General features: G+C 42.1%; 1 protein-coding gene across 1 annotated transcript; it reads right to left on the reverse strand.

Moving 5' to 3' along the window:
• Positions 1–2,869: 2,869 nt before the first annotated feature.
• Positions 2,870–22,199, reverse strand: LOC113070276 (bromodomain adjacent to zinc finger domain protein 2A-like). Its single transcript, XM_026243510.1, has 29 exons — positions 22,070–22,199; positions 21,195–21,944; positions 18,472–20,133; positions 17,621–17,833; positions 17,125–17,508; positions 16,975–17,035; positions 15,891–15,999; positions 15,678–15,785; positions 15,358–15,580; positions 15,067–15,128; positions 14,918–14,983; positions 13,443–13,832; positions 12,781–13,035; positions 12,269–12,483; positions 12,099–12,173; positions 11,714–11,885; positions 11,265–11,327; positions 10,885–11,029; positions 6,750–7,390; positions 6,449–6,653; positions 6,061–6,216; positions 5,816–5,970; positions 5,548–5,613; positions 4,656–4,942; positions 4,349–4,484; positions 4,036–4,182; positions 3,670–3,890; positions 3,305–3,448; positions 2,870–3,029 (listed from the first exon to the last, which is right to left on the reverse strand). The coding sequence occupies exons 1-29, from the start codon at positions 22,197–22,199 to the stop codon at positions 2,870–2,872; spliced, it is 7,401 nt and encodes a 2,466-aa protein (XP_026099295.1).
• Between the last annotated feature and the right edge of the window lie 1,411 nt (positions 22,200–23,610).

Here is a 23,610-nt window from a genome sequence, read left to right on the forward strand (position 1 = left end):
AACACACTCATGCAACCCCATACCATCAGAGATGCAGGCTTGAACAGAGTGGATGAACTGAGCGCTGATAACAACTTGGGTTGTCCTTGTCCTCTTTAGTCCGCATGAAATGGCGACCCAGTTTTCCAAAAAGAACTCCAAATTTTGGTCCGTCGGACCACAAAACAGTTTTACACTTTGCCACAGTCCATTTTAAATGAGCCTTGGCCCAGAGAAAACGCCTGCGCTTCTTGACCATGTTTAGATATGGCTTCTTTTTTGACCTATAGAGTTTTAGCTGGCAACAGCAAATGGCACGGTGGATTGTGTTCACAGACAATGTTTTCTGGAAGTATTCCTGAGCCCATGTGTTGATTTCCATTACAGAATCATTCCTGTATGTGATTCAGTGCCGTCTAAGGGCCTGAAGATCAAGGGCATCCAGGATGGTTTTCATCACAGTCCCGGATGAAGCCGATGACTGTAGTGTTGCCTGCAATCTTCATGAGCTTGACAGAGTCATGAAGGGAGAAGAGCAGTGGGGAGAGCACATAACCCTGGGGGACACCGGTGCTGAATCTGATGGTGTGGCTGTTTTACTAATTTCCCCATTCTCACTAGCTGTTGCCCATCTTGTCAGAAAGCTGGCGAAGCACTGTTGTTTGATGAAAACTGGCTTTCCAGCTTTTTAAAGTAGCTCCTCTTAACCACTCTCAACTCTTTTGTCAGTGTATTCCTGGTCTGTTTATACAAGACTCAGGCCAAAGAGGGTGTATACAGGAGCGGGCACAGACAAAGCGGTCTGAGCTTTGCTGTTAACCACAGTTTATCATTGTTGTATGTCAGATAAGTCTTGGCAGGAAGGCACATATCCTTAGAAACTGATGTTTGATGTTACGTCTCTGCACACATTAAAGATTAGCAGACAAAATGTCAGTTCATTAAGCTCGTAAAAGAAGTCTCCTCCATTGTCATCCATTCAAAACACTAAAGCTGCTTCCGCATATATACGGTTTGAATAGGTACTGTATTTGAATTGCTTACTATTTTCAATAGCTATAATAAAGTAACAAGTTGGAATAAGAACTTTTTAACCATTAAAAGGCACAGTGTTTTTCATAAAATATAACTAGCTCAATATTAACTTTTTTTTTGTTGAATTACTATAGAAAAGTTATCTCTGCAATCATGGGAAGTGCTGATGTTTGGAGCATTCTTGCTTGAATTATTGCTTAAACATATTAAACTTCATTACCAGACTCAATTCAGTTTATACAAATGTAGGAGACAAGTTTTCGTCTACTAGATGTGGGTTTATTTCCGCTTACAGTACATTCTACAGATGCACGTGTGTTACATTACCTTGAAACAACATGGTCATTTAATGTCGCCTCTTAAAAACGATATATTGGTCCTAAAAATATAGAAAGGAACAAATGTAAAGTCACAAAAACTGTACATTATTAAAAATTCACTAGACACCACATTTGGTTGAGTTCTCTCATACGGTCTTCGGTTTTACAGTCTGTAAAAAAAAAAGAAAGAATAGCAAATATGTCACCCTTCAAAGTGATTGATGCACTTCTTACTGCACGAATCCAGTTCAGTGTATGAAAGCCTGGGAAATGAACATGTATAGTGTGCTCTACTGTACTCCTCGAAAAACTGAATGCGAGTTTGTAGGAGGGGAACCCTTTTGTGTCAGTTACACCAGTAATAATACAAGGCATTTTCATTTGAGAAAGCATGGTTTATGTTAAAAGACAATTTCCTTTTTAAGGGAGTTGGTCCAGGTTCAAACACACACATACGCATAATTAAAACACATAAAACAGTCTAAACATTTGAGGATGTGATGGTTTCAGAAACCCTACAAACTGCCATGTTCATAAAAACCAAGAGCAAAGCAGATCAATCATACTGAAGAGACAGCAAAGATATTGTTCTGTTGAAAAACAAAACTATACTGCCATAAGTACGCACATATCCTTTCCATATAAACCAATATCAATAGTCTAAGGTTTTTTTCCCCCACAGACAATAATCAAAAATCAAGCAAAAGCTTTGAATCTAGCTAGCAGAGCTTAAAAACAAGAAAGTTATCATTGTAACAGTTCTGCTGCAGGCATTACATCAGATTTCCTTATGAATAAACACTGATTTCTTTCTGGGTTTGGGGGCATGACAGAAAAATGTACCTAGTAAAAGATGGCAGCCGTCCAGTTTATAAGACCAATACTCTAGAAGCAAAAGATGTGATGAGTTACACATGATAAAGTATGTTTACTGGCCATTTCATGAGTCACCATACATCTCTCTACGACGTGGTCTGTACAGAATCACTACAGTCTATTGCTATTAAATAATCCAGACTATTATTTTCTGTCTTTAAGTGTATATATATATATAGTATATACTAAAAAATATACTGAGGAAATTGCTTCTAGTCTCGAAAGCACAAGTTACATTTTCAATCGAGGGGACACAGGTGGTCCACGACCTGTACATTATGGAGCAGAAGGCTTCAAATATAATGGTTGAAAGGGTGAGATCGTCCTGATAGAGGTGTGTCTGTGACACGTGACATCAAGTGTGACCCGATCAAGTCCTGAAGAAGTACCTCTACTCCGAAGGAGTGACAGACGAAGCTGAATAGGAGACGTTTATGCACCGTAATACCAGGTGATGGAGAAATGCTTTAACCTTATCAATGTGGGCGAGGGGAACAAACAGTTAATTGTAAAACAACAGAACATATCTATACATATATCTACACGTGTATGCATACAGAGACTGGAGGACTGGCTCTCCAGACAGTTTTTAGTAGTAATGAGCATCAAATGGGCGTGGCGCTCGAGTGCTTCCTCCCATGCAGCAGGGGGCAGTGTCTCTATTTGTCATTGTTCTCGTAAAACTCCGCCCAGCGGCTCTCGAAGAAGCACCGCATGGCGTGTCCGGCCTTGCCCACCTCCGACGTGTCCTCGTTGAAGAGCTCGCAGTTGTTGAAGACCAGCTGAGCGTCAGCAGCAAACTCCTCACAGCTGCAGTACCTGAGACACACAGACGCAGCTTCACTTACTAACCAGGTTATTCACACCAAATGTATTTTTCTTAGAACATTTTTCCAGGTTTAAACATCACATGTAACAACTCAAAACCAACATACGATGGAACATCAATTAAAAAAAAATTGCAAAACATGATTCAAATGTAATTTCTAACGCATACGTGAAATTAATTATTTGTATCTAAACTAATGAACACTATTCCTGAGTACAGCCGAAGAATCAGCACTGCTGTAATATTGTGTTCGGCCTTCACTCACCCTCCCTGCAGAAGTTTTTCCCTCATCGTGAGGAAGTCCATGGGGTTCTTGATGATGCGTCGGTAGCCCGGCACCAGACGGGGATTGACCGGCTCCAGGAAAGGCCAGGCGTCTGAGTGAGACTCCATTTCCATCAGAATGATCCTACAGCACATCAAACAGCTCGCTCATTACTCCATGACCCACACACACTCATTGTTCCACGCAGTGCATTCATTCAGACTCCGCTCAGAGATGCACCCACAAATCAGCTTTCAAATCATGACAACGGATGTTTATAAATAATGACAAAAGTTTAATTAAAAGGAGAAATGATATTTTGTTAAGTGGCACTCCTAGTATTCTGTGAAGGCCTGCACACTCACTCGCAGTAGGTGAGGTCCGGCTGGTTTCGTGTGGCCATCCGTCTGCGTTTGGAGGGAGAGATGCTCGTCCCACTCGAGGAAGCTGGAGTGTCTTTTTGTCGTGTGGTCACGCCTCGCCTGTACCCATCGTCCTCCTCTGAACTATCCTCCGCAAACCGCCGTTTCCGCACGTTCGATCTCTTCCGCGATGAACGCTGTGATCTCGGGGCTTCACCGTTTTCCTGAAAATACAATGTTCCTTAATTTTTCTTATAATGTTTGAATTGCGGTTTTTTTTTTTGTCTAAGTTTACAATATGAATCACATGACGCGTCAGATACTTAAAATGTTTTGTTTGTCAAATTTGAAACATCTTTGTAATGTTACCTTGGCTACGCAGGTGGGACAGAACCAATCGCCTTCGGGCACCTGCATGACCTTTGGCCTCAGGCAGAACATGTGACAGCCACGATCACAGCCGTCACACAAGAGCAGGTACTCGTCATCATCGCCCTTACGGCACACCTGACACGTCTGGGGACACATGAACAACAGTTAAAAACAAAACTACGGACCTGTGGACAGAATTGCAAAATGCAGACTTAAGCCACCTATTTTAGTGATACCTGTCAAGTATGTATATAAAGAAATGGTATATAATATATAGTGCTGGAACAGGCTCATGTGTGTGTGCTCTCACCACTTTGACGACGGATCTCTCCCAGGCGATGGCTTTCTCCAGCTGCAGCAGACAGAGAGAGAGCTGAGACGCACTGCGACAGCGGTCCAGGGCCTGCCGCCACGTCTTCAACCGCGGTGTGATCTCACTTTCCAAGCTACAGAGACACACACACACACACACACACGCATGACTGATTTGCACATTTAGTGTGCTGTAGAATGTGGAGCAATGATGTGTTTTTGATGAAGGCTGAAAGATATGATCACGTTGGGTAACAAAGAAGTGGAAATCCATCTCTTTTTGAAGAGCCTTGACTCTGACCCACCTGACAGCATCTAGCGGGACCTCCTCTCCGCCGGGTGGAGGGGTGAGAGGAGCCAGGCGCACCACCTCGGACAGGTTCCACAGCGGCTCCTTCAGATAGCGGCGCTCGATGTTACGCTCCAGATTAGTCAAGCGGAGGACGGCAAGGTCCAGGGGGTTGCTGGGAACCCGCAGGAGGTCGGACCATTCCCTCTTGGTCCTGACCATCCAGTCGTCCTTGGGGTCAAGCTCGTGCTCGTAATACTGCAGGTCCTCCCGCGTGGAGTCTGCCTCGGGAGGGGTATACATCTGAATGGGAATATTACAACAAATTCAACCTAAAAACCTAGGGTAAATCTTAATAAAACACAATAAATCCAACCTCTCTCTCTCTGTAGTAGGGATGTGCATCTTCATAACTGAGTCTGATGCAATACGCATCTTGATAGAATAAAGATACATATGAAGCAGCTACTGATGCAATGCGATACGATTCATCCGTATTAAGCTTTAGTGCAAGCCGATTTCAATTCCATTCAACACAATGCAATTCAATGCAACACGATGCACTGGAAAAACAAATATGCTGCTATGCAATTCAATATGGTACAGATAGACGCCTCAAACTCTGTAGTGCTGTGATTCAATATATTCACACACAAGCGGTGAAGAGAGAACGCCCTTGAGAAGCAGTTTAGAGAGGAGAAATCAGTCTACATATAAAATAATAGTCACTTTCTAAATAATCAAAAATCACAGCTATGAATTAAGCACAACCCTGACAATTAACTTTTAATTTAAGAACTCTTTAAGCAATTCGTCAGGTTGCGTCATACTCATCAAGAGTAATTCACGGAGCAGTTTCCTCTATTAAAGGACAGATAAGAGAGCACAGGGTGTGTGGTTTTCACTACCTGGAATTGAGAGCATGATGACTCCTGACTAGCCTCACTGTCGCTCTCTGCATTGGGAATGGAGACCTGGAAAAGAAGATTGTGTATATGGTTATTAAGTGAGTGTGCTGTAAATCTAGTGCCACTCGGTGGTCACTAAAGGAGCAAGAGCGTAGTGCACAGGTCTGACACACAGATGTGTTTGATTAGGGTTGTAGCTAAACTCTGCAGGACAGGGAGTCCCCAGGCCTGAAGTCCTCTACTGTGATGGTTTCAAGGTTTTCTTTACCTTGAGCTGAAGGTCTGCACCGACTACTCTCTGCTCCAGATCTTCCACCCACTGGAGAACACCGATGTCTAACTGCAGGACTCTCTCCTGTTCACTCCACGCCTGTTTAGACGCCTCCAGCAGGGCATCCTCCACCGTGCTCTGGAAGATGGGATCTGGGAGGAAACAATGGAAGAGAATGCATTTATCATGCCCCCATCAACCCAAGCCTGGAGTCACTCTCTGCATGTGCTGCCGCTCCTCACCGGTGACGGGCCGCCTGCAGACCTCAGACAGATACTCCATGTGTTTGGAGAGGTGTTTGTGGAGCACTTTCTCACGGATGCCTCGAGGGTGGAGGGCGCTCACGACGGCTGTCAGCTCCTCCGGTTCTCTGATCCACCACCAGCCCTTCACCATTTCTGTAGGACCGAGAAAGAGAGAGAGAGAGAGCCAATGAACGCTGCTCTGCGGGACACCAAGAGCTTTAGGATGACATTCATGATACACAAATATGACATTTTGCTTGGCGAGTATACAATATTTTAAAAATGTAAATGAATTCTATTCTCATCTATGAATGCAAGATGGCCAAAAACACAGGTCATCCTTGTTGTCCAGTCCAGCATGACCCCTGTAACCCCTCGCACTCACCTAGAGGAACAGGCTTCACCACCAGCTGCGTGAAGTACTTCAGCTGCACCTCCTGGAAGAGATTGGAGCGTGGTCTGCCACGCCTCTTCGCCGCACTGGAGCGAGCGTGAGCTCGGGACGTCCCGCTGCTTCTCCTGCGCCTCCTCACGGCCCTGGGAGCTGGAGTGGAGCACACCTGAGGAAGAGGAGGAGTTTCCATCTGCATCTGTGGATGAGGACAAACAGGGAAGCGATCAGAAGAAGGAGAAAGGTTCGGCGTTCAGAAGATTTAGAAACTTTCTGATATTATTAAAGGGTGAACCTGTGTTGTGGGAGGCTGTGGTGGAGCAGGAGCGAGCGGGTCAGTATCGGGGGGTGCTGGAGTGTCTTCAGGGGGTGATGAAGCGGGCGCAGGTGTGTTCTCACACGGCTGGGAGATCGACGTCTCGTCGCACGGCTCCTTCGGCAGCAGATTGAACCACTGGCCTTGTTTCTCTGCCTGCTCCCTCATGCTGTCCTCCGGCTGGCTGTTATCCTCGCCCTGACCGGCTCCTGATGCTGTGATCAGGGCGTTGCTGTCGGCCTCTGTGTCCTGCGGCTGCTCGAGAGGCGTCTGGAAAGAGAGCTGAGGGGGATCCTGCACAGGAGAGCTGAGAGTCGACTCCTCAGCTGCTGATCTGCTGCTGCGGCGCCGCCGCCGGTTCTTGGCCTCTCGAAGGTGGAGCTCCACTTCAGGTTTGATCTTGCGTGGGCGTCCCCGTCCTTTATGGCTGCTCATCAGAGAGGCCTCGCCGGGGAGGGGATCCGCCTCTGTGGGGGTAAACTGGGACACTCGAGGAGAAGATGGGGGATGCACGCCAAAAGCCGGAGAGAGGGGAGGCTCAGCTTTTACCTCGCTCTTCACTGGAGTTATGACCTTCACGTAAGTCACAGGTTCATCGCTGACCGTCACTTCATCTGACGCTGAACACAAAGAATAAATAACTGCACATTAACATGGTCATAAATAGGGCTGCACAATGATGTTCGCAAATTAATAAATTCAGACAGCCACAAAGTATAGTAACTTAAAAAAAAATTTGTATTAATTTTACAGTTGAAATGTAAAATGGTTTTATTTTATATAAATTATTTTACATAAAATTATATATAAAATAAAAACAAACAATATTACTGTAATTTTAATTTTGTTTTCAGTTAATTTTATATTTTATTTAGTCCTACTACTACTAGTAATAAATTACATCACAAAATATTTGGCAAACAATGTGTGCAGCAAACCTGAATATTTTAAGCGCATTAAATATTAATGTGGGTAAAAGCTAGAGCTTCACATTTAAGTAGGGAGGCACCGGTTGACCAGCCATAAACCGGTTTTTGGTATTTTTCAGCCGATTTTTCCAGAAGTGCGCCCGCATGCACAGACTACATTGTAATAATTCGCTATCATATCATGTGTGGAAGTAATTCGGAATCTGTGCGCAGGAAACGGGCAGCCGATCAGCACTGGAAGTGCAGAGCTTCAAGTCTGAGGCACAGATAGCAGGAAGCAAACAGCCGTTGGTGTACTGACGCGTGAGCGGACTGTACCGGTCCCTGCACAAGCAAAGACAGTGAAGGGATGTTCAGCTCAACTTCTCGCGTGTTGGATGAGAAACGAAACGACTAAAATATGACAAAACGGGAAAGTTTTTTTTTTTTTGTGAAGTAGAACTTGCACACACGTTTGAAAAGCCAGAAATAAACGTCAGCTCTGAGTCTGCATTAGGATGATTATTTTTTTGACCTTAAAATTACATCACCTGCTGTAGTACACTGAAAAATTCATTCATTCATTCAATAAATTTTTTTTTAACTTGAGCCAGTATTTATTTTTCATTTGCTCAAGTAAAAAAATATAGATGAATCATTACCCTAATTGTTTTTTTAATTGGATGAATGAAACACTTTGCATCTTTGTTTTATTCGCACCAACATTAATTGTTTTTAACATTTTAGAATAATGTATTTATATAGCATACTTTTATTTAGTCTCACTGATAAAGACCTTTTTTTATTTAAAACCAAATTTAAAAACTAAAACATATACTGAATGCTGATTAAGACATATCTTATTGAATGTGTGTTGATTGTGTTGTTTGGACTGTAGAACTATTGCCTTTAATTTCACACGGTTACAGTTAATCTTTTAATTTAAGGCCAGTTCAATGTAGTTTCAACCAGAGGTGGGTAGTAACGAGTTACATTTACTTCGTTACATTTACTTGAGTAATTTTTCGGGGTAACGAATACTTTTCGGAGTATATTTAAAGATGGGTACTTTATACTCTTACTTGAGTACATTTTTTGGGAAAAATCTGTACTTTTACTTCGTTACTGTGGCCGACGCCCCTCTCGTTACTTTATCTTAATGCAATAAATGCTTCAGTTTATTCCAAACGCGCCGTCTACTTTTCTCTGGGCAATGAGCGATGCCCATTCGCGAATGATTCATTCTTTTGAGTCAACTCTGTTCAAAGGCTTGATCAAACCAATTGGCAAACGAGTGAATTGGTTAATGAATCAGTTTGATTGAGTCGTTCAGTTCCATGCTGCACGCGCTGAGCTCTGAAGCGGTTCACTCAGAGTTGTAACGTTTAAGAATATCAGCAGCGCTGAAAACGGGGCTATGGAACTGCACTGAATTGAAAGCTAATCTGCAAAGGCTATTCTTTGATTTCGATGGAGATCCTTATTAGATGAACGCGTGTGCTGTCTACTGTTTAACAGGTAATAACTTGGGCTACATTCGATTACAGTACACGATACCACTGTGACATTTGTAATGCTCCTGCTAGTAGTTTGTTGTACGTGTGTGGCTTATAACAGGTTGAATGCAGCTTCCAAAAGACAAAGAATAGCCGATTAAGATTTTATTAATTTTAATACAATCACACCAGTGCGAGTACGTTCAGCAAGTCATATCATCAGCTGCTAAATTCAGATCTGTGATCGCTTGCTGGCACTGAGCCAGACACAGACGCGTTTTTACAGCGCTGCGCATTAACCAATCACACACGGTTCTGTTGAGCTTTTGAATGCAATGGCCAATCAGAGGTGTTCCGATGAGTCATCGCTGAAATGCCGGTGCTTCCTTCACTCGCTCACTTACTGAATACCTCTTTCTGCCGAATTCTCTCGTCAGAAACAACAAAGTGCAGATGTGTGTACGAATCTATAATTAAGATATTGATTTTACAGTGTTAACAGTTTCAGTGATTTTAATGGTAGTTTCTGAGAGTGAATGAAATCTAGACTGTCAGTGAAAATTATGTTTAATAATGTAAATGTTATTTGCTCTCTTTCTGAACAATGAAAGATTAGTAGCAATATTTATATCACATTAACTTTCAATGTTAAATTCACATTTAAAATAAAGTCAGTCGTATTAAAAATATGTTATGGCATGACACCTATATTTGTTACTTAAATAAACAGACAGGGTTTTATAATAAATTACATAAATTGGATTAAAGGCTGATGAAATATATACATTTATACACACACACATACATTACATACATTTTTTGTCTATATATCTATATAAAAAAAGGCTCCGTATATATGACCCAAAGTAACTAGTAACTAACTACTTGAGTAGATTTTTTATCCGATACTCTTTTACTCTTACTCAAGTAACTATTCAAGACTAGTACTTTTACTTTTACTTGAGTAAATATTTCTAGAATTACTTTTACTTTTACTTGAGTAAAGTTTTTGGGTACTCTACCCACCTCTGGTTTCAACACAATTCAAAAACAAAAGCTAAATGCTGATGTCTGTAACATCTGTGTTTGTATTGAATGTAGACTTTGCAGTAACTGTCGTTCATTTCAGATGGTTACAGTTATTGTTTTCAATAGCCAAAAGCTAGTTTGGCCTATTAAATACCAAATAAATATCTTGTTTATGTATACTTTCCTTCTTTCTTGTTTGTTGCTTAAAGAAAAAATAAAGAAATAGGTATCGGAATCGGCCAAGATAAATTCATGATCGGTGCATCACTACATTTAAGACTAAAAATATACACATATATACATAGACTGTGTAATTTTACAGGTGTGATGTAATGTTTTTTATTTGGTGGTACTACAAAATCTTGCAGCCCTAGTAACAAGAAAACCAAGAAAAAAAAAAACTCAACTTCGGAATCATTAGGGACAAATTAGATTCATAATGCTTCAATGCCTTCTGTATGTTTTGCAGTTCTATGGTGCTCATTTTTGAAGTTTTGTCCTGCCTGCATATGGTATTATAATAACCTGAATCATTTTGAGAGAAGAACCGTGATTCATGTGTGACTCCACAGTCTAGGTGGCATTAGATAAAGTACAGACTGTAAGGAGATCGTAAGAGTCGCAGCGGGGACGAGGCTTAGATCTCAAAGACTAACTGCATGCTGGGAAGTGTCCACTCACCCAGGATGTCCTCGGCTCCCTCCACGAGGACACATCCCATGTAGGGCAGCAGCAAGTACCTGCGGCGGTACCGATCCTGCCCCAGAGACACGGCCCGCATCGAGTGAGATGACTGCTGCAGCTTCTTACGGAAAAACACTTGACGCTGAGAGACCAGAAACAATCATCTGTTACTCGAAATAAAGATCAATAAACATCAATTCTATTCTAATCTGTTCTAATATTAATATATTTTTTCACTGAATACAAACAAGTACAGAATGAACAGTGTTATTAATCCTGTCAGTGTTGATCAAGTGTGAGAAATCTGAACTATCTCCAAAAAAAGTCACTTCTGAGATTTAGGAGGATCCGCATCTGCATCTCTCTGGATATTTTACCTTGGTCAGTTTATCAATCTGACGCTCCAGCTCAGCAACGCTGCAAGAATTGGGACTCTCAATCTGTGAGAAAACAAAAACATCAAATATTAACACAAAACAGTTAAACCAGGTAACACCTCTGAACCACCTTTCTTAGTTCTTGAAGTAACCCCTGACATTTTAATCTAATATTTCATATTAATCTAATATTTAGCAACACATTTTCAAGTTCACATTTCTCCGGTGTTGTTTAACGGTCAAATGACATTCAGGTTATTCTGAATTTTTTTATATTTATTTGCATTTTTACATTATGATTTAATTAACTTTAAGCTTTTCATTTATTTACAAACCCCCTGTCCACCGAGCAGCTGCAGTCAGTCCGCCGTTTCTCTTTTATGAACCAGTTTTAGCACAAGCACAGTTTGCAGCTCGACTCTAGCTTTCTCAAGCACTAGGTCCTGTACCTCGGGGTGTTTGGGCTCCTCTTTGGCCTTGCGGCGTCTCCCTCTCTCCAGCACGCAGCTCTCCTCGATGCTCTCCTCCTCGGCCCCCCCCACACGAGCGCTGCGCCGGCGCTCCTCGAAGCACAGCTCCTCCTCCGGACGGCCCGTCTTACGCATCAGCGCAGCCTTCAGTCTGCTCAGACACACACACACACACATTCATGAGAACGAAGAAGAGCTGCTTTCACACCTGCTCCACCCCAGATTTCGATTTCACCCTCCTCACACGACTCTCATTTTAGCATCTGAACTGCAATATTTTTGTGTCATCATTGTGAGTAATTCAGCAATTTAGAAAGAAATCCTAGTGGTTGCTCAATACATTGCCAAGAAGCAGCGGTCTTACTTGCGTAGTTTGCCTTCTATAATCCACTTGTTTTTCCTGTAGGTTGCCATATTCTCTAGCGTGTTATCAATCTCCCTGCAGGAACAGAACGGTTTGGAAATGAAAATGAGGTTCACACAAGCAGATCTCCAAATCTCCTTTAAATGATGAGGACTGAAATTCCCGCTGACCTGGTGATGATGTTGCTGGCGTTGAGCTCCTCCACCAGGAAGGCCAGTATGGAGGCTTTGGCGTCGGGTTTGAGGGTCTGGAAGCTCTTTGTACGGAGACTGTTACACACCTCCAACTCAAAGCCATGGGCTTCCAGAAAGATCCGCAGCACCTCGGACACAGTGTTGTGACTCAGCTCCAGATCCACCAGCTTCTCCCCCAGGATCTTCACAGACTGAGACACAACCAGCCCTCGTTAAATCACTGACAATCACGTGCCTTAAATTTAGGGTGAAACCCACCCCACGTTATTTCCCACTGAGCATTCACCTGTTTTCCAGCAAGGTTTCTATTAAAGTATAACACGAATTGAAAATACTTATTCTGTGGATGCAGTTTCTTGTTGGTTTTTAAGGCTGATGTTTGGTTTGAAGTAATTTTAAACATGTTTAGATTTACGTTTCAGACTTGTTTTTGACATTGCTATAAATGGAAATCAACTCAATGCACTGATATCACACAAAAGGCACACCTGGTAGTATGAGGGCAGTCCCGGGTCGTGCAGAGCGGCCTCCACCAGTTTAATGAGCAGGTCCAGGAGCTCTCCTTGGCTCTTCTCCATGCCGAGGAGCCCTTCCTGCAGCACGCTCAGGCTGGGAATATCCTTGGGCACCTGGAGCCCCAGAATCTTCCCGTAACCGTGCAGGAACTCAACCACCCTCAAACAATTGGAGAAGGCCAAACCCGAAAGCACCAGTCCTGGTATCCGTGTCAGCTGTGGGAGGGGCTACAGAGGGAGAGAGAAGACCACTCAAGTTGAGTAACTGTTGGACCCTAAAATAAATGGCAAATTTCAGGATGAATCTAGTGCACTTGTGTCGAGCACCAATAAATGAAGTATACTTGACAATTCCAGTGTTCAGCTGTAGGCACACGCTAAGCATTTCATATCAAAACTGAAGCATACTTTAGTCTTTAGTGCCCTTCAGACCCTTAGGCTGTAATCGTGTTACACAACATCTCTTATAGTGTGGAAAGACAAATCACATGCTTCTGTAATGCATCAAGTTACTCTAAACTCCAGCAGTCACTGCTTGGGGATTTGGTTCTTTAACTGGAAACATTAATCTAAGAAAGAAGAGAGCATCAAAGTGGCTAAGCGAGGAATCTCATGTCCTCAGCACAACCTCTCACCGTGTGGTCGGGGAGACACATGTCCTCTGCAGGCTTCTTCATCTCCTCTAAGATCATCTGCTGTCTCTTCCTCTCCTCCGCTCGTCTCTGAGCCTGCGCCCTTCGCTCCGCCTGTCTCTTTGCTGCCAGTGCTGCCTGCGCTTCGGCCTCCGCTTGAGCCTGGGCTTTGGCCAGAGCCTTGGCTTTGCTGCGGGCCCGGGCCACTTTCTTGATGGGACTGGCCTTCTCCAGGTCCAGCGCTTCTGCAGCTGGTGATACTGCGACCTTCTTCCTGCGGCCGGGCTTCTTGGGTCCCTCTGCGGCTGAGAGAGGGCTTTCAGAGGACTGGGTCTGAGACTGGGATTGGGCCTGGCCTTCATCATCCTGCTCCTGCTCTTTGGCTTTCTCCAACTGCACAAACACACCAGAAAACACAATCAGAGCTCACAGAACTGGGATTTACAGCTATGATTTTGATGATGTTTCCACTTAACTTTTGACTCCAAGGATCCCCATTGACAAAGACAATATTTAAATATCCTTCAAAATATTTCTGATACTTCAGCAATAATGACAGTGGTTCTCACTTTCATTATTTTATTTATTTATTTATTTATTTACACGTGTGACCCTGGACCACAAAACCAGTCATAAATCACACAGTTATATTTGTAGCAATAGCCAACAATATTCAAAATTTTTGATAATTGATCATCAAAATTATTGTTTTTTCTTTTATGCCAAAAATCATTAGGATATTACATAAAGATCATGTTCCATGAAGATATTTTGTAAATTTCCTGCCATAAATATATAACACAATTTATTATTCATAATATGCATTGCTAAGGACTTAATTTGGATAACTTTAAAGGTGATATTCTCAATATTTATATTTTTTTTCACCCTCAAATTTCGGATTTTCAAATCTCTGCCTAATATTGTTCTGTCCTAACAAATCATACATCAATGGAAAGCTTATTTATTCAGCTTTCATGTGATAAATGTGTGTGTTTGTGTATAAATCTCAATTTAAAAAAATTAACACGCACTCAAATACATACATATTTGATCAATATACTCATTATAAAAATATTAAATTACTTAAAGTATTTATTTTCATGAATTTTCCAGATCAATTAAATAAAAATAAAAAATAAAACATAAAACATATTAAACAAATAATATGCTGAAGTAAAATTCCAGGTTCTTGGAAAAATGGCAGTTGTTAAATGGAATAAATTTAAAACAGTAGATAGGATTTCAACTTGCATCTTCATTTTTAGCAGTTCAGGTCTTTTTTTTTTTTATCTAAACCATCTTGCAATCTTTGGAGGTTTTGCTGAGGCCCCCTAGTGGGTACCACAATATATATTATTAATATTATTATTATTATTATTATTATTATTAATCAACAGTTGCCATATAGTTATCATCATCATTCGAAATCATATTTTAGTTTGTAGTTCTATACATATTTGAAGAATATTTCCTACTTTGGCTTTCCGTTTCTCCAGCCGGATCTTTTTATTCTTTGCATCCTCCTTTCTTTTCAGTCTTGCCTACGTGAGAAAAATCAGATGATCAGTTGGTTCCCAAAATAGACTTGTTATAGAAAATAATCAATAGTATAAAGTCAGCTCACCTTTCTCTTCATTTTCTTCTTGATCTTGATCAGTTTTTCTTTTTCTTCCTCTGTGAGATCCTCTGATAAACAATGAACAGAGTATTATATTTCCCAAAAAGGCTACAACTACAACATGAAGACAGAAAGGCGGTACTTCTGCACCAAGTGTATTTTTACTAAACATGCAATCAACCGAAGCGATCCGAGGACAAGTGTGTTGCTCCAGGGATGGTCAGGGGTAGTTTGCACCTCACCTCCTCATTCTTACAGCTTCTCCAGTTGAGAAATGATTTTAATATTCAGACTCACCCTTTTCCCCCAGTCTCTTCAGCAGCCTGGCGTCCACTTTGCTGAGCAGATCCTCCATCTTGGGCTTGGGAGGTCGCCCTGGCCGTCTACCTGGGGCTCCTCTGGCTCGGCAGCCACGGGAACGAGGCTCTTTGTCTGGATTTGGTGGACGACCGCGTTTGCCTGTTATTGCCATGATCATGGAGGGCACTTCCTCATTGGCGAGGAGGAACCATTTCAAACCCTGTTACAAATTAAAGAGCGATGACACGTTTCGAAACAGCAAAACGATCAAGGATGCTGCTACTAAAAACCACCTGTAGACACATCTTCATACACACCTCAGGGCCTTCCCGCTCCTCGTAGAAGTCACCCACTGGCATGCGTGGACTGAAGCTGAAGTGCTCTCTGGAAACGCCCTGGAGAGCACCGGGATGCCTCGTCAGATACTGGAGAGAAAAAAGCACCCGGATGAAGACGGAAGACTTGTAATCGCTCATGCAGATTGTGTTACAGTGGTATTGTGGGTGATCATGTGGAGTGACAGCTCTCACCTTGATGACCTCGGGGAACTGCTTCATCCTCCGGCCGCAGGGGCTGTAGTACCACGTCTCACCTTTCAGGCGGTCCTCGAGCCTCCGGACCCGAATCTCTCGCCTCCAGCTAGAAAATAGGAAGCACAGCATGTGAAACAGGAGCGCCATCCCAGAGAATTTGAGGGAGAGTAATTAATGACAGCACTTCCTTTTTTTTGGGGGTACCTAAACTACTACAACTAGTTTACTTTTCTATCAGTAAGATGCAAATTAGAAGTGTATTGAAGGAAAACCTTTAGTTAATAGTGAACAGTTGTTAACCAATCTAAAGAGTTGTTTTTTATAATTATTTTGAGAAGAGTGGATTTCTATTTGTAGTATGCTAGCTACCATGTGACCCTGGAGCACAAAACAAGTTTCAAGTCTCTGGGTATATTTGTAGCAATATCCAAAAAAAAATGGTATGGGGTCAAAATTATAGATATCTCTAAAATCATTATGATATTAAGTAAATATCATGATCCATGAATATATTTTGTAAATTTCCTACCGTAAATATATCAAAACTTAATTTTCGATTAGTAATATGCATTGCTAATAATTCATTTGGACAACTTTAACTGTGATTTTCTCAGTATTTACTCTCAGATTCCAGATTTTCAAATAGATGTATTCTCTGCCAAATATTGTCCTATCCTGACAAACTATATATCAATGGAAATGTGATGTTTAAATGATGTCCTTGACATCTGAAATGTAGTTCTTGTTTTTTTAGATTTAAGGTCAAAAAATTGTTTCATTATAAACAAGCCCTGCACGTTTCAAAGTAAAAATGTGGCACTGCACATTCAGAGAAGTTCACAGTCAATGAACACCGCACTGGGTTTCTGGTTATTTTATTTTATTTTTTTGGTTACACAAACCATTTCTTGACATTTTAATTCATCATATTTACTTTGAGGAATAACTAATTATTTATTTGATCAACTTTCATTGCACCCCTAAAAATCTTTTTTTTTCAAATTAGAAGCACATTGGCTCCTTTGGAAACAGTAAGCATCAGTACCTGGGCTATTGGTACTTTAGATAAAGGACTGCTCACCCATGCTGCAAAGGAAATTGGACTTGCTCTTCAGTTGCAATCCGACGCCTTGGGGTATCACCTGAGACACACATTTCATGTTTTAATCTTAAGGGCCAGAGAACGCATATAAAAGAGGTTGAACACTGCTTAAAACAAACATCTAGATACCTGCTGCGGAGCTGTTATCATCATTATCTTCAGTTTTCCCTTCGGAGAACTCTTGGGCTGGTTTGGGAGGCTTTGCCTCATTCACACCTTCTTTCAGCTTACGCTTCCAGATCTTCTTGGGCCGGACTATGGGCTGCTCACTATTGTTCAGGCTTGAGTCATGGACAAATGTCAGTGGATCACTTGGAAGGAGAGGCAGAGCATTTGAAGGAGTTGAGGTATCAGCTGGGACGCCCTCCTGTTCCTTGGACTCCTTAGAAATTTTCCTCTTCTTCACCGCACTCAGTGAATTATCCTCGGTTTTCTTTCTCCTCCTAACCTTTTCTTGTTTCGGGCCATCAGGTGTTATCTTTTGTTTCTTGATCTTGGAATCAGGAGAGCCAACTGGAAAGGAGTAAACAGAAACAGCATTTAGCATCTAACTTAATGCTGTCCTTCTGATACATTTAAAAAAACCTGTGAGCCATTAGCTATGTAAGCATGATAGTGCACATACTTTCAGCGGTAGCGATTGTCGTCTTTGGGGTTCTAGGCTTCCGTGGCTTTTTTGTTGGCATCACTATGTGGGTTTCAGACATATGTGTGGTCGTGCCTTCAACAGAACCGCTTACGACCGCTTGCAGCGCTTTAACGGTCATTAGAGAGAGTGCAGACCTTCTGTCACCTCCTGAAGCATCAGCTCCATTCTCTTTGCCAAGAATATGATCACCTGTGGGGAATACAGTGTTGGGTTTAAACAACTCACATCCAAAGATGTCCACAATACATCTGCCAAGCATTCAAACCATAATTGAATGTTTAGTGTTCAACTACACCTGAAAAAAAAGTTAAAACTACACATTTTATAGAAATTGTTTTGGATGTACAATATATAGATCCCGTAGTGGTGACCGGTTACCGGCCAACAGCAGTCATTTTTTCGCTCTCTGGGCCACTTCAGTAACTTTTGACCAAAGACATTTCCATTTTGAAATGTGAAAAATCATAGCTTTAATGGATCGGTACAAAACCCAACTTATGGCATTTGGCTTGTAAACATACAATAAAATTGAGAGCATGATTTTAGCATTATTTTTGGTCACACTTGGTCTTTGCACCACAGAAATTCAATGGGAAATAGGAAATATCTATAATCTATAAGCTAGTCTCTATTTTACCATGGGATATTACATTAATAGAGTTGAAAATTTGAAAAAAATGATCGTAATTACTGCATAAATTGATTTTTCTGAGAGAGAGAGAAAAAAAACCCACTAATAATTTCACAACATTGTTAAATGTAACCTTCAGCAAATTAACATTGATTCATTTGTTTATTAATCCATTTTTATGCACTGGAAATCTCACCTTTGATAGAGTGTGTAGAGGCATTAATCGACGCAGACAGCAGGGAGGAGTAGTTTTGTGAGCTGTCGATTAAAGAGTCATCCAGTAGAGACGTGTTATCTTTGAGGAACGCCACCTCGGTGGAACTGGTAGAGGTCATGGAGCTGTTCAAGTTTTCTTCTTCGCCAGAAGTGTCCAGCAAGTCCCTGGAGTCATCAATCATGGATCCTTCTGTAAACTTTGATTGGTCTCCAGTCTGGGAAAGACTATAAGAATCATCAAAAGTGTCCATCATTGAACTCCTATCCTCAGCTCTTGAGCTTTCAAGGTAGGTTGACTCGGCCAAGGACTGATAGTCCAGTGATGTGTCAGTGCTAAAAGAATCCTTTAAAGTGTCACTTTCTCCTTTCCTTGGGGCAGCATGATCTCTGATACTATTAGAGTCCTTTCTGCCAATGACCATAGTTTCTTTTTCAGGTTCCTTTGGAACAATGAAAGCCAGTTCAGGGTTTCTACCATGAATTTGCAACTTATGCATCTCAGCTTGGCTCTCATTGTTGGACTCCTTATTGGATGTGCCCATTATGATTCCAACTTTACTCTTGGAGCCACATGCCTCAGGTCTAGAGTGTGATTCCCCAAAGTTGTGCCGTACTAAACCATGAGAACCTATCTGCCCTGGACTGTGAGAAGAAACGTCCGCATTTGCCACTGTTTCTAAAGGCTGAGGAACAGAGCCAATGAGGGAACGAGATACATTTAGAGCAGGAGAAACATTGAGAGGTGCTGAAGATGCCGGAGAAGAATAGCTAACAGCGGGAGGTGGTGCGGATGAAGCCAGAGCGGCAACTTGAGGAGAACCAGCGACCACGGACAGAAGTGCGGAGACTGCAGGGAGAGAGACGTTATCGGCAACAGATGTTGGAGTGGAGGAAGCAGCAGGGTGTTTAGGACTCTGGCCTGTTAGAGGTGATGCCTCTTGGGGTCCTTTAAGTGGAGCCAGCGCAGGAGGAGTGGAGACAACAGATGGAGATGCAGCCAAAGACAGAGGTGTTGGAGAGACCGGTGGACTTGTTGATCCCTGGGCCTCCGGTACAGTTTGAGAAGGCACTGGCACCGTTGGAGGATGCATCAAGGTCTTAGAAGACACCAGAGAGTGGTTGTGGGAACCAGCAGGTGGAGCTCTGGAGCTCTTAGGAGAAGACATTGAAGGGGGTGTCCCAAGTCCTGCAGGTGTTCCTTCAGCTGATGAAGGTCCAGAGAATCCAGGTTTTTGGCCTAGGACCTTCTGAAGCTGTGGTGTAAGAGGAGAGGTTGGAGACGCAGATGCATTTGCACCAACACCCAAAGCTGTAGATAAAGCAAACCCTGGAGACGAAGGAGAATGTGAATCCATTGGCAGGGTCGATGTTTTCCGAGGCGGACTAGCTAGTGGTGGAGGAGGTCCAGAGACGGGGGAAGAACTAAGCTCTTTTGCAGCAGCTCCCATCTCCTGACGTTGTTTTACAGGTCTCTCCAGGTCCACAGCTGGGTGCTGCATAGCCTGGTTATAGTCGGCAGAGGAAACAGAGCCAGGGGTATTTACAGGAAAACTCTCAGTTTTGGGCAAATGTTGAGGTACAGAGCTTTTCTCGACTCCATTGAAGCCTTTATCCATTTCTTTTAAGGACTCATTCATAGAAACTACAGACCACAAAACACATATACAACAGCTGTTAGTGAGTGCCCAAAAATGTTCAGATAGGTAGCAAAAAAAAACACATTTGTTTGTTTGAAATGCAACTAAAATTAGATTTTTAGGTCGTGGATGTGGCCTGAAAAGTAGTGCACTATGCTGTTAATGTGCAGGCAACTAGAGTTCAAACCCGACTTGGGTTATAAACAGTTGTGCAATAGCATGTGCACTGTATTCACTCCTTTACTCTCAATATTTTCCCATGTAATGAAATATAAGGCATTTGCTGTATAATCAGCATACACACATCAAAGTGGAAATTACAGTAAAGCCTCTGATAGCCGTTGTCTCTTGCTTCTCTAAGCAATTTGAAAACAGTGTGAATCAGTTCAAAGCAGAATAAAAAAATATTAAGACACACTCAAACCGTTTTGATCTTCAGTGTGGGTGGAAAAGAGAACTGGGGCAAGATATCACCCGTTTACGGACTATCCGTCTGTTTGAATCACTTCTTAATCCAAAAAGTCAACTTCCTTTGGTGAAAACACGTCTGACTGGCCTAAAATTACTTTTGTCAGAGGACAGAATGCTAGTGTTGGTGATATTAAAGGCCATTCAGGAAGTGCATGACATCACCTAAATACAGGAAATCAGAACATGCATGATAAAACATGCTGCCATTTTTGGAATCATATTACTTACAATATGAATGCCAAAGATTGTATATTGTTTCCACAAAGCTAGCTGCAAACAAGTGAAACAATCCCGTTGAAATGCTCATTAATCTTTACTAAGGCTTAATTTATGAGGAAAAAAAGTGAGAACTGGGCAGGAGTGCCACCATTTAAAACCACTGTTTATAGTTAATGAAAAAAGATACACAATGTATTTTTTTTTTTATTAATTAACAAAATTTAAATAAGTGATTACATGATAAATCCACCATTCAAACCGTGTTTTTGCCAAACCAAAACAAAATTTTCACATTAAAAAGTATATAAAAATAAAACTCTAAACTATAACTGGCCTGCTTCCAACACACTGAGGGCTGTGTGTGGCAGCTGCTCACCTTGCATCTCTCTGCTCTTAGGCGAACCGCTATCAGGCACAGCAGAAGGGGACCTCATTGGGATCTGGACGTGATGGGGGCTGCTTCTTCCTCCTCCGCTGGCCACGTGATGGTGCTGAGGGCTTCCTCTGGGAGGTGTAAAGCTCTGTGCAGCGGGTGGTATCATCGGAGTCTGTGGTTGAGGCTGAGTTTGGGACTGTTGTGATGGATGCTGGTAAAACGGCAATCCATTAGGCATCACACCATAATGCTGCTGTGGCTGCTGGTGGTGTTGGAGATGATGTGCCGTTGCAGACTGGAGCTGCTGGTGATGCTGGGACGGTGGGATGCCCTGGTTGGAATATGTCCCATATATACTGTGAGAGTTATATGCCATGGGCATCGAAGATCCCCCCTGTGGCTGCTGCCCAGGATTTACTCTTCCCCAGTACTGCGGCCCAGCACCTGGAGGTTGCTGGGACGGTCCAATACTGCCATTGACTTGGTACGGTCCATGGCTCTGGAAGTGGTGCTGAGACTGCTGTGGTTGTACCCCACTCTGGGAGCCTGATTTCTGTTGCAACCCGAGGGGAGGGACGGGCCCCATCGCTGGGTTGTACTGAGACTGGCCCCACAGATAGTCAAACCCCATGCTGCCTGGGAGGTGATGGTTGCTCATGTGAGGATAAGAGGAAGAGGGAGGGTGGGAGCCTGGCTGGCTGCTCCCACCTGCAGTAGTGATGCCGTTCACATTCATTTGGCCATTCAGATCTGTGTGACCAACAGCATCAGTTAAAAAAACAGAGCATAAAGGACTTAAAAGCCAACATGTTTATGGATTTATAGACCACATATATGGATAAAAAATGAAATGCAAATACAAGACAGAGTCTCACTTTTCCCTTGCTGGGGGAAGCTCATGGAGGACCCGTTAGTAAAGAGAGAATCTCCTGAGGAATGCTTCAGTCCTGAGTTTGCTGACACAGAAGAGTGAGGCCCGTAGTTGAAATGGTTATTTGCTTCCATCTAGCGAAAGAAAAAATAAATGACAGAACTGAAAGATAATACGAGGCATATTTTTAGTATTAAGATACTTTTTCTCTTATGCACAGACATCTACGTATGCCAGTTGTTGCTTGATTTCCCTGAAAAGTCTGGATCTGAATATGCCAACTAAACAGTACACAAATTCAGTATTGTTGTATCCCAAATAATGCACTATCGAGCATCATAGTATACCATACTTTTTTTTTTTTCCAAATAATTAAGTGCATCACCCAGGCATTTGAAGTGCATTTCTTAGTGAAGTTCTTATTATTGGAGTTTGACCACATTAACAACACGGTTTATACTACGAAATGGCACTGGACAGTGCATTAGGACACACACTGTGACACACCATATGTCAAAATTCATAGTATTAAAAAAAACTAGGAAAAAAGTGCCCAGGTGAACTACTACTTCGGGTGAGATACTGAAGTATGCATCCAAAGCACACTTTACTATCCCACATAGGCCATGGGACAGGATTTGTGCACAGCAGTAAAGCAATATAACTGGATGCCATGGGTCATGTGACAAAGCTAACAAGGCAAATGTAGTACTCCAGGATTACATTCACACTACATAGCACACTTTTTTTCTCAGTTGCAAAGTTTGTTCCTCGTCAACTGTAGTGCCTACTAGAGTATGTGATTTCTGACACATTGTGATTTTCAAAAAAAAAAAAAAAGCAGCAGAAAAAACAACTAACAATATGACACAGCAATACTGTCTCAAATATTCAGGAAGTTTAGGGCGGGACTTTCCATTTATCCAACCAATGACAAACAGGGTGTGGGATCTATTCAAGAAACCTGCTTTAAAACTTGTCATTATAGACATTAATCACAATAAACAGCACATGTCATTTTGACCTTGGTGAAAATGAGGCTGTGAGGAATAGAATATTTCCTTTTTTACTTTTGGCGGACGCTTTTATCAGAAACGACTTACATCAGTTCATGTAAGAATCAAACCCATGACCTTGGAGTTGCTAGGGCCATGCTTCCTCTGTTTGAACAACTCAACAGGTTGTACTTTAGTTTACCTTGGTGTCTGTCACTCTCTGTCAAACCATTAAAAATATATTACACCAAAAAAAAAAAGTCTAAACAAAAAAAGTTAAACCCACAGAGTCATAAATCCTTCCAAATAACCTGGCTTCTATTTTAATAATACCACAATTACTTTTTAAACAACAGGCAGATCCTTATCTTCCTGTACTAAAAATCTGCAGATTCCAACTCCAACTCGTGTAATGTTCATGAACCAGAATGCTGAAGACAGAGGCTGAGTTTCAAAACCTCGCGATCTAACTATACTCGTTTGTCAGCGGTGCTGGCGCGAACAGAACGTTCTAATTGGAGTTTCGGCATCTTTGAGAACGCACCGAACG

This window comes from Carassius auratus, unplaced genomic scaffold, assembly GCF_003368295.1.
Source record: "Carassius auratus strain Wakin unplaced genomic scaffold, ASM336829v1 scaf_tig00003633, whole genome shotgun sequence".
Lineage (NCBI taxonomy): Eukaryota > Metazoa > Chordata > Actinopteri > Cypriniformes > Cyprinidae > Carassius > Carassius auratus.